The 12296-nt window shown below is 44.0% G+C and overlaps 1 protein-coding gene across 2 annotated transcripts in view; it reads left to right on the top strand.

Moving 5' to 3' along the window:
- LOC109201255 (coxsackievirus and adenovirus receptor-like) overlaps positions 1 to 12296 on the top strand; it is a 28483-nt gene continuing 16187 nt past the window's right edge. For both annotated transcript variants that reach the window (XM_025905339.1, XM_025905338.1), the window contains exon 1: positions 1 to 85. In XM_025905339.1, the coding sequence (XP_025761124.1) occupies positions 10 to 85 (76 nt within the window). In that variant the 5' untranslated portion in view covers positions 1 to 9. The remainder of the gene's footprint in view (positions 86 to 12296) is intronic.

The raw sequence follows: 12296 nt of genomic DNA, 5'->3' as shown, positions 1-12296 counted from the left end.
ACAGAGAACATGGAAATGTCTGCTGTAACTGCGTCACTCTGCTCGACTTTGCTGATTGTCGGTGTCTTCGTGTTTGTCTCTGCAGGTGAGGTTTATAAACCGAACTGTTTCCCTCTGATATAAAGAGGAATAACCATTAGTCTGGTTTACATGGTACTTCCCAAAAACTTATTTTCATATTGTTTCAGTTTGTTTGTGATGGCATCGTGAATTCTGGTGGTGTGGATTTGCTCATTTCATCAGCAGTGTAATTTCCAGCACAGAGACAGAGAAGTGTGATGTGTTGTAGTGTCAGGAGTCAGTATACAGCTACAAAGCTTTTAGTTCAGTGTATACAAACAGCTGTAGCTCCATAAAAGCAGCATGCAGAGACTCACAGTGTCTTATAATGAGAGGCTGCTTTCTCTCACACATTATGTCCACTTATTACATCACCAATTTTCCAATGATATAGATTCCTATATGTGCTACTGACATTACATTTTCACCGGATGTCTGTAAAGACTCATCCAATCCACACACGTAAAGAAATCATTCTATAGGCATCCATAAAAGAAGTTGTGTAATAATGAGAAATAACACAGGGTCTTAGAAGTACTTACAATTTCTTTAATACTTTGTACAAAAGCCTTTGTTAGTGATGACAGCTTTACGACACCTCCTGTGTGGAGAAACTTGTCAAGGGAAACTACAATTAGGCTGGAATGGTCTCGAGGATTGCTGACTTTCAGTGCTTTTTTGTATGTCACTTTATTCATGTGTCCAATACGGTGTTGTTTCCTCTTTCAGACCAGAAAAACATCACAGCTGAGTCTGGACAGGACGTCACTCTGACATGTCGAGCTCCAAACAACAACAAAGGAGCTGTAAAGTGGAGCAAAGCTGACCATAAAGAAGAATATGTTGTTTTGTACAGAGATGGTCACTTTGTTCCAGACAACCAGCATCCATCTTTTAAGAACCGGGTGGATCTGCAGGACAGACGGATGAAGGATGGAGACGTGTCTTTGATTCTGAACAATGTGATAATTAATGACACTGGAACATACGAGTGTCGTGTCGTCCAGGGAGTCAGACAACCTATGATGCTCATCAGCATCATCTGCCTTCATGTTGTTCCTCCAGGTGAGTGAGTAGAGTTGAGTGTGTGTGTGATCAGAGGTGAAGCTGCTTCCTGGTTGTTGATGTTTGTTTCTAAAGATGTTGTTGATGAGACTTTGTAGAAAGCAGCTGGTCTGAGTGATGTGATCAGAGTGCAGTAGATAATGTCTGACAGCAGTTTGAAGAGGAAATGGATTCTGTTCTGTTCTTCACTCATCACCTACCTGACAGCTGACACCTCACACCTGTTTCTCACCTGCAGGTCAGACAGGAGGACACACAGAGGATGGAGGGAAGGATGAAGGAGAGAAGGAGGCAGGAGTGGAGGAAGTATCTGTTGTATTGATCGTTATCCTGTGCATTTCTGCTGTGCTTCTTGTTGCTGCTGCTGTTGGGTTTTGGATCTTCAGAAAATATAAACAACGACAGAGTCGGGATTCAATCCAGCATCCTAGTGAAATGCAGCAGCTTTGAAACTCCTCAGAGCTTCTTACATGGTGATGCTGGGTAAGATAAGCCTGTATCACTAAAGCAACAAAGGCAGGAGTAAATCTGACTGAAGAACCTAAAACAAGAACATCTACAAAACCAAAAGAGTTGCTTTAATTAAGAAAAAAAAAGATTTTACAGCAGAAACGATGTTAAATAAAAAGCTAACTGTCTCTTAATAGGATAAAAAAAGACATTATTTTACTACTGCTACTACTACTACTACTATTATTATTATTATTATTATTAGTAGTAGTAGTAGTAGTAGTATCAGACAAAATGACAAGAAGCAGTAAATCAATCCATAATGGGAAACTGCAATTACTTGTAGGTTATTTTGTCGGTTATTTTAACTGTAATATCACAGTGCAATTCAAAATTCTCCAGCATCTGTGGGAGAGACCTAAGAAATTAGATTCAAAATTATCCGAGACAAATCAAAGACATTTTAATCAACAGGCAAAGTTTATACTAGATGCTGCCTAATACGGAATAAAACACAAAACCATTTCTGTTAGCATTTCATGTTCTTTACATATATTGTTGTGTGCTTAATTTCAACACAGGTGATGTTTGGCTTCTGATGTATTGGAAAATTGGACTGTAGTGTCTTGTACCTTATGAATCTGAATCTTCAGCAGCTGTTTATACCACACAGACTGATCCTCATGTAGCTGTTAATACAGACAGTAACTGAACCAGCTAAGAACTGAAACACTATGTGATGATGAACATATGAATTACTGTGCATTATAGTTTATCAATAACAATCTGACGGAGTTTGGGATCTATTTACCAACTATAACTGAATGAATGTTCTGACAGTGTCATAAAACCAAAGATAGAAATGATTTCTGTAACAGTTAGATGTTTCCTCTGATCGGTGAAGCTTTTTGAACTTTTCATTCTGTTTTTTGGTTGTCAGTTCAAATATTTCAAGAGCTGGTCACATTTTGTTATTCATTTATTTTACTCTTTTTGAATGTTTTTACTTATAATTTTTTTTTGCCTTATTGTTGTCTTATTTGAGTCTATTCATGTGTTTTTTGTGGCTATGTTTTTTTTCCCTCTTTTCTCTTTCTCTATTGAAGCAATTGATGCAGATTTAATCTCATCTACAGCCAGACCAAACGGATCATAGAAAACCAAGAATCTACCTTAAATAATCCAGAAACTGATTAACTGCATCAGACAGAGATGAAACTGAGATTTGTGGTTGTTACTGTAACAAGAAGACAGCAAGTGGAAAGTTGTTTTGAATCTGCTGTGAAAAATTTAAATATAAATCTCCAACTGTTTCCAATGGTTTTCACCTTTATTTTTGGTGTACGTGTTCAGAATTTCCTGGCGGTGGTTCAGTTTAATCAAGGAGGGCTCTGTTACCTCACAATCAAATCCTTGATTGTTAGTGATGATGCGCACCTGGTGATTTCAGTGCCGTCCAACACTGATGAGGGAACAGTTTGCACTCTGGGATGAAAACTAGCATCTCAGAAGTCATATTGTCCTCTTCAGGGCTAGGGTCCAATGGACTATATTGTAATTGGTTGAATCAGCTTAAGAGTAATCAGATTCATCAACAGAAAGTTGATGCTTTACAGAGAAAACAAGTCATAATGATCCTGAGGGGGGTGCTAAGGATAGAAAGAGCTTGGTCTGCATTACTGCAGTAAGTTGAACTTGTTTCCCTTAGGTGTTGGACTCATTCAGTTCTGTTCATAGTTTTTACGGACAGAAAATCTAGGTATGTCAAGGTGGTGAACGGTCTCCCCTTTCATGGCCTAAAGGTTTAATCTTTTCTTTAAGCAGCTGATGTGGTTCTATTGGCTTCATCAGGTGGTAAGTTCAAGATTCCACTGAAGTTCGCAGCCAAGTGTGAAGTGGTGGGGATTAGGATCAGGATGTCTGAGAGCATGGTTCTCAAATTAAAAAGGGCGACATGGCCACTACAAACCCATGGCAAGTTGCTGCCCCAAATCTCAGGGCCATGTTGATGAGCGATGAGAAAGTGGAGCGTGAAATTGCGACTTACAGATGGATTGGAGTGGTACCAATCTACTAAAGAGAAAAGTTAGTATTAAAGAGGAGCTGCTGATTGTAGCTACCAAAAGAATAAAGTTGAACATACAAGCAGCAACGAGTTAGCTTTGAAAGGTGGCTTGGTTCTACCTTAGAGATAAGGTGAGGAACTCGGCCATTAGAGTTGTAGTTGATGTAAACCACTAATCTTTTACATTGAAAGGAGCCAGTTGAGGTGATCTGGAGATCTGACTATGATGTCTAATGGGTGAGGTGTTTCAGGGAAATTGTAAAAGGAATTGGAAAATTGAAAATTAATTGAAGGAATTGAAAATCGGAAAAGGCTACTTCCCTCAGTCTGGGAAGCCCAGACTTCCTAGACTGAGGGAGGTCTGGGCTTCCTCTTGCTCCTGTTGTTGGTCCATAAGCAAGCTGCAAAGGAGAGTGAAATTCTAACATACAAAGAGCTGAAATGAAACAGAGTGATAAAAAAAATGTCAATTTCATACTTCATTTAATGATTTGATGAACTCCACTATCATTCCCTGTTCTGTTCCGGAACTCTATAATGGTGTTGTGTTGATCAGCAGAGTACAGATTGAAAGCAGAAAGTAGTTTTTTCCTCCTGACCCAAACTATTTCATGTCATGCATTTTTAATATTTGGCTGATTGGGACCCGATGAATGTAAAAACAAAGATTTTTCTTTTTACCTGATTGTAGGAGCCACTTTTAGGTTGATACCTTATGTATGCTGCTAGATGTCACCTTGTCAGTTTTTTCTGTATGTTATGTTTAGACATCAAGAACTCGACCAACTTCACCCTGGACCCAGATGAAACCATGGTGTCCTTTGATGTAGTTTCTCTCTTCACTTCCACCACAGAGGCAGTGGAGACTGTCAGGAAACGACTACAAGAAGACAGCTCCTTGGAAGACAGGACCAACTTCACACCCGATCAGATCTGCACACTGTTAGACCTCTGCCTTACCACAACATACTTCAAATACAACGAAGGCTTCTACAGACAAAAACATGGCTGTGCCATGGGCTCCACCGTGTCACCTATTGTATCCAACCTTTACATGGAGGAAGTGGAAAGAAAAGCTCTTGGCTCTTTCAAAGGGAGAGTACCCAGCCACTGGTACAGATATGTAGATGACACCTGGGTCAAAATCAAAAGACAATAAGTGGAATCCTTCACTGCGCACATTAACGCCGTGGATAAAAACATCAAGTTCACCAGGGAAGACACAAAGGATAACTGTTTGCCTTTCCTGGACTGCACTGTGCACATTGAAGAGAATGGCAACTTCAACATTGAAGTTTACCGGAAGCCCACACACACGGACCAGTACCTCCTCTTTGACTCCCATCACCCTCTGGAACACAAACTTGGAGTAATCAGGACCCTACACCACCGAGCAGAACATGTTCCCTCTAAGCCTGAAGGGAAAAAGAAGGAACACACACACAGGTAAAGGAAGCACTCAAAACATGTGGTTATCCTAATTGGGCGTTTATAAAGTCAGCAAAGAGGCACAGAAAAGAAGATCAGACACCAGCGAGGGAGGATAAGAAAGACAGACGCAACAACATTGTCATCCCCTATGTAGCCGGTGTATCAGAGAAACTCAGGAGAGTTTTCTCCAAGCACGACATCCCAGTGTACTTCAGACCCAGCAACACACTCAGACAGAAACTGGTTCACCCGAAAGACAAAACTCCTAAACACAGACTGAACAACGTGGTGTATGCTGTACAGTGCAGCGAGGAATGCTCAGACCTCTACATCGGAGAGACCAAACAGCCACTTCACAAGCGCATGGCACAACATAGAAGAGCCACCTCCACGGGACAAGACTCAGCAGTTCATCTGCGTCTAAAGGATAAAGGTCACTCTTTCGAGGATGCCAACGTTCACATTTTGGACAGAGAGGACAGATGGTTTGAAAGAGGAGTGAAAGAAGCCATTTACGTCCACTGTGAGCGACCATCTTTGAACAGAGGCGGTGGTTTACGACACCAACTGTCTGCCATCTATAATCCAGTTTTGAGATCCCTCCCCAGACGCCTTAACGCCCACTCACATCCTGGGCCATTTGACCTCAGGATATCACATGATAGGGTGGGGCCAGGTTTCACAATGAGCTCACCCGAAACCCTGGCTGATTAGGTCCCACACCTGTTTTCAGTCCTTGGCTCATGTCATTAGGCCCTTAGTCCCACTTTGGGGGGAAACTTCCACTGGGTTTAAATCTGGGACTCTCCACCATTTGATCCTTAGAACTGAAGAAACTTCTCGGATGAGAGGTGAAACATCTTTAAGCAACTTAAAGAAGTCCTTTTATCTATCAGAAAATAGATACACCAAAGTATGTATGTTGTGTATGACATTTGTAGTATTTTAAACATGATCTACTAATTCACAGTGACTGATAGAAAAACAGGTAAAATAAAACATGAAGTGCAGAGTACAGGAAGATGGGTCCACCCTAATGTGACACTGAACCAGAAATCTTAAAACAGACCTGCAATATTAGAGTTGTGTCGAAACGGGTGTAACTGGATTACTGTCTCCTTAGTTTTCTTAGCAAGCTTTTTTCTCTCTCTTTTTTTGATTGTCACTGCAACATCCACGGAAGGTTGTCCTCGTGAAACGCTGGGTTCTGGATCAGTGTAGTGATTGGCTAAGAGCTCTGGCATGACAACTTTTTAAAAGAAATTCTGAGCCACTGGTAAAACTTTACCCCACATGTTTACATCTGGCATCACATGTGTAATTACAAAAAGCTTTGGTTGTCCACACAACTAAGTCACAAAAGTGTGACAAAAATCTGGGTTTGGACCTGGTTGTAGTAGATGTGTGTCTGTTTCAAATCCACCGTTCCATCAGTTAAGCTCAGACAGAACTTGTCATCTTCACAGGCCTGCAGGAGGTTGTGGTTGCTGTGTTTGGACAGGTACTTGATTTCCACACAGCCTTTTCCACAACATTCACAGTTAATGAGAGCATCAGGAGTGGCACCCAATTCTTGAAATGAGGGGTTGATGATGAAACCACACTTCTCCACTTTAGCTCTCTGTGCTGCAGCCTACTCTGTGAGGTATAACATTCTGTAGCTCTGTCTTCATTTTCTTTTCCCCATTTGATTTGTTGTGGTTCAGTGTCTGAGAGCTGATGTGACAATTTTTGTTGGTAGCACACTTTCTTCACAGTTGATAACGCAGGGGTGGCATTGGAGGTGGACACAACCGCATGTATGTTTGACGCAGTGATGCTGGCCTGGGACTCCTTGCATTTTCTTCATATTTGAGGGCATCATCCAGTAAGCCTGGACATCTGTATGTGTGATGTTCCCTCGTAGATGCACTGCAGTGTCAATTTTGTACAGGAGAGCTGCCACATGTACACACTTCTCTGCCACACCCCCCATACATGTACAATCGGCACTCTCAAACTCCCCATTAGATTTAAGGATAACCCGTCTCAGTACCCTTAATGTTTGATGATGCCACGCAGTCTCTTGCAGGTTCCACTGCTTCCTGAATTTCAGGACCTGGTATGCAGGCCCTGGACCCTCTGGTGCCCTTTCGGGCTCCCTCCTGGGGAGGGCTGCATGCCCTAACAGGGATGTGAAGGTGATAGATGTCCTGTTGGCTAAGTTGAACAGGGCTATGGTAACGCAGGCCTGCCAATCCAATTAGACAGCCATTATGTCGCTTCATGTACGACATTTGGCCTGCCACTTGCAGGCTAGTTTGGGGGACCTAGACAGTGTAGGGGAGCTGCTGTTTGCCTCCTCTCACCTAGCCTCACTTATGAATAAGAATCAGAATACTTTACTGAACCCCAGGGGAAATTATTTTTTGTTACAGTGCTCCATTATAAACAGACATTCACAAAGAAAGACAATGCACTAACTAAGAATAGCACTAGATAGATAGAGCTATTTTATTTTAGCTATTTATTCATATATTAATAAATAGGTAAAAAAGAAACTTGTAGCTGTTGCAGTAAATAGTGTGTTAGGTGGAGGAGTTGTACAGGGAGATGGCCACAGGCAGGAATGATTTCCTGTGTCGTTCAGTGGTGCTTTTCGGTACTCTCAGTCTTTCACTGAACGTGCTCCTGTGACTGACCAGCATGTCATGGAGTGGGTGGGAGGTGTTATCCAACATTGTCTTTATCTTGGACAGTATTATGAAAGAGCAGGCCATTGCTATGGGCTGCATTTTAACCTCGTTCTGGGTAGCACGTCGCCACCTTTGGCTATCTCAGTCCTGGCTCCAGGTCGGACGACCGGGACTGCCTTATGAGGCTGCCGGTTGACCCTACAGCCATGTTCAACTCAGGTGCGGCCTGGCTCCTGCAGCAGGCTACAGAGACTCACCGTACCGCTTAGTAGGTGTCACGAGTCCTGCGCAGGCATTTGGACATGGTGGGGAGGTCCGGAGCTCTTTCGTAGACACGGCAGTCACACCCAGGACAGGCGCGAAGGATGTGCAGCCTCTCAGTCCTCCAGCTGCCCCCTCCCTCCTAACATCTCTTGGAGCCAGGCCACCCATCCCGCCTCCCTATCCCCAGAGCAGCGCATGGTGGCCTGGTCAGCCCTGGAGGCGGACCCTTGGGTGTTTCTACCATGACCCAGGGTTATCGCCTGCAGTTTTTCCGCAGACCCCCTGTAACTAATGTCCCAACCTTTAACCCCTTGAGCAACCTGAAGCAGGCCCTGGTGCTGCGGGAGGAACTGGCCCCCTATACGGGAGGTGGCTGTTGGGGACCGCAAGTCGGGGGTTTTCTCCCACTGCTTCCTGGTCCCCCAAGCGGGATGGGGGTCTTTGTCCCATTCTGGACCACAGGGGCCTCAATTGTTATCTCCGGCCCCTGAAGTGCAAGATGTTGATGGTCCTCAGATTCGGGTTTGAGGGGCAGATCTTAGATTTCTGCGCCCTCCCCTTGGGAATCTCCCTGGCACCCCGAACCTTCACCAGGTGTGTGGACACCACCCTCGCTCCTATGAGGCTGCAGGGCCTCAGGATCTTTAATTACCTGGAAGAATGGCTGGTCTGCACCTCCTCAACAGAACAGTGCCGCAGCCATGTTGCCCTTCTGGTCTCCCATGTTCAGGCTCCGGGACTCCGCCTGAATCCCAAGAAGTGCAGATTGGAACCATCTCAGAGTACCACCTTTCTAGGCATGTACCTGGACTCCGTCAGGGGCTTAGGGTCCTCAGGGTGTGCCTGGACCACTTCAGCCTCCACTCTTGGGTGAACTGGGGCCTGTGTCTCCGCCTCGTGGGCCTAATGGCTGCAGTTAGTTTCAATTCAATTCAATTTTATTTATATAGCGCCAAATCACAACAAAAGTCGCCTCAAGGCGCTTTATATTGTACAGTAGATAGCACAATAATAAATACAGAGAAAAACCCAACAATCATATGACCCCCTATGAGCAAGCACTTTGGCGACAGTGGGAAGGAAAAACTCCCTTTTAACAGGAAGAAACCTCCGGCAGAACCAGGCTCAGGGAGGGGCGGCCATCTGCTGCGACCGGTTGGGGTGAAAGTTAGTCCCAGCTAAAGGCAGGCAAAGCCGATGTTACCCTATGTGGGCTGGTGGCTGCGTTTAAGGCCATTCATCTTGGTCGCTCAGCACTCAGCGACGCCGACACTGCTTTGATTTTGCGGTTCCTGAGGGGTGCCCAGATCATAGGCCAGGATCCCCAGTCCCCCCGGGATCTGGACCTGCCCTGCGTGCCCTCCAGCGCTCTCCCTTCGAGCCTCTGGAAAAGGCAGAGTTGAAGTGGCTCCCGCTCAAGACCACCTTTCTTCTGGCCATAACATCCGACAGAAGAATTAGTGAGCTCCAGGTGCTGTCGGTCCATGATGAATGCTGCAGGTGGCTGCCAGATGGTCAGGGGGTGGTCCTCTGGCCGAACCCTACCTTCTTGCCGTAAGTCCTCAGTCGGTTGAGCTGCGGTCAGCTCCCACAGAAGTCTTGGACTGGGAAGAGGCACAGCGTCTCCGGGGCCTGTGCCCCATACAAACACTGGCACTGTACGTTGCATGTACTCATTCAATTTGGACAACGGAACAACTGTTTGTCTTGTTCCATCCCAGGATCCTGGGCAGGCCCCTGTTCAAGTCCCAGTTGTCCCGTTGGGTTGTAAAGGCCATCCGCCAGGCTTACTTCTCAGCAGGAATCTCTCTCCCCTCGGGTGTGCGAACACACTCAACACGTGGGTTGGCCACTTCTTGGGCCTTCTGGAGAGATGCCTCCCTCTCCGCAGTTTGTGTGGTTGCCACGTGGTCCTCAGCCACCACCTTTACGTGGTTTTTCCACTTGAACGTGGCAGCCAGCCCCTCTTTGGGAAGTGGGTGCTGGGTGCCCATTGGTGGGAGCTGTCATTCCCTGGTCTGCCTGGTATTTGCATCTTGCAGGACCGGTTCAGGCCAATCTTGTGGACTGATGCCTCTGCCCCCTGACTTGGACTTGCATCTGGCAAGGCCCTGGACAGGGTGGCATGCATCTATGTACATTTGTAAATAGTTCGTTGATACATTCATTCTGGGCTCGGTTGCACTGTCTCTTCACGGGGTGTCTTACAGAGTTACCCCATACATATGGAATATGTAATGGAGTGGAGAGAGAGTCTCAATATAGCTATGACAAATTGTGCCCCTTTGCACATTATGGCTCATTTGAAGTGCTGCTAACAGTTGCAGGAAGACATATGTCTGTAAAAAAGTAAATCACTGTGTCTTTGGACACATGTAATTAAAATATGTTCAGAGGGCCTCAGTGTCTGAATGGTTCCAGTTCAGCTCCATAAAAGCAGCGTCCCTGGTTTGATTCCTGTTTCAGCCTCTCTCACTGAGGAGGACATCCACTACATGGACATGGATTTGATTATCAACCAATCTACAGATCACTGAGAACAGAGGGCATCTTATTCCTCAGATTTTTATAAGTTGTCTATATAAAATACAGCATCATATTAAAACAATGGTTATTTGAAATTTTAATTTTTAAAAAGGGGCTATACTGTGATTTTAGTTAGATTAGAAAAAAGTGAGCCCCCCACCACTTTCTTTGAACCAATAGAAAGCTGGTGCTCAGAGGAAGAGGCCGGGCTTTACTTGGTGTCAGTGAGAGAAATGAAAAAAAAAGCTGAAATGAGTGAGAAGGACGATGAAGGAAACATCTGTGCTGTGTCTGCTCTGTAAGTAGAATCTCTGTGTTTGTTTGAATTCTTGTGCTTTGACTGTCTGCTCTCCTGATAACTGATGATGGAGGAGAAGACATGAAAAACAAATCAGGCTGAATTCAAGTTCAAAACACCACGAGGACCAACTGCAGGTCTGAACTGACTCTTTATCTTTGCTCAGGAGTCGAGGAAACACAGCAGGCAGTGAAAAGCTCAAATCATTCACTCATTATATCAACACAGCTGCACAGCTGGACACATGACTTCACTGGGTTATTATAAGTTGTGGATATTTATGCTCGGAGTAGTCAGTGTATAAGTGATCACAGTAAGAGCTGCTTTTTAGATAAAAATTGGGATAGCAGATGGAGATGCCAGACTGTTTGAATAAGTTTAAGTAGTAGATAATTTGTAAAGTATATACTCAGCATGTACATAATGATCGCAGTAAAAGCTGAGTCCGCACTCTGTAAATACTTATGTCAGTAAGTTCCTCCAGAATTGTTGATTAAAACAGTATAAAAATGTTATTTAAATTAGTTTTAACAGCACAGGTAGCAGAGAGTGCAGTGGTTAGTGTCTTTGTGATACAGGCAAAGTGTGAGCTAAATCCAGAACTGGGCAGAAAGACTCGTGTGAAAACACAGTTTTATATATGTTTTCTTTAAACAAAACATAATCAGAGGAATTTTGGCACTAAATGACCGGGGAGAGAAAAAAAAAAACTAACATGGACTGCCTAGCAGACAAGCAGGCAAGCAAACAGATTGCAGGCGATCAGGACAGGGAACTGAAGAAAACTGAGGGCTTAAATAAAAACATGAGGCAATTAGAGAGAAAAGCCACAGCTGGTTAAAATAGGGCACAGGTGAACCGAAGCTAAGTAACTAGACAAGAGGAAGAAAAAGCTAAACACAATAAGACACAAGCATAAAGAAATAAACACTAACACAAGAGACAAGACTGACTTCACACAGGAGATGCACAGAGACCCGACTCAGACTAACATCAGCAAACAAGGAACTAAGAACTGCAAACACAGACACAAAACTCAGAAGCACTGAAACTCATACTGAACTAAAATGACTAAATAATAAAACACTAGTATGTGAGTTACCTCATAAATCCAAAAATAAATCATCACCACAAAATTCAAAACACTGTGTCAATGTCATTTCTGTGTTTGTCAGCTGTTTGTGTGGAGTTGTTCTTTATGTTCACCTCAAATCAACCTGAGTGTCATTTCTCTTTAGTTCTGATCTCACTGCTGAGCTGTACAACAAACCAAGGTCAGTAACCTTCTTCTGTCACAGTTTAAACCTGAGAAATGCTCACTGATATGACCTGATTGGGTTCATGTTTCACAATGGATCTCACATATAAAACTGATGAAATGAAGGATAAGGAAAAACATACAGTCAGGTCCATAAATGTAAATCCTGTGTCACATCATCAATAAATGCTAGTTTCCCAGTGC

This window comes from Oreochromis niloticus, linkage group LG3 (genome assembly GCF_001858045.2).
Source record: "Oreochromis niloticus isolate F11D_XX linkage group LG3, O_niloticus_UMD_NMBU, whole genome shotgun sequence".
Lineage (NCBI taxonomy): Eukaryota > Metazoa > Chordata > Actinopteri > Cichliformes > Cichlidae > Oreochromis > Oreochromis niloticus.
The sequence above is the reverse complement of the archived record's forward strand: the minus strand, read 5'-3'. Positions and strand labels throughout refer to the sequence as shown.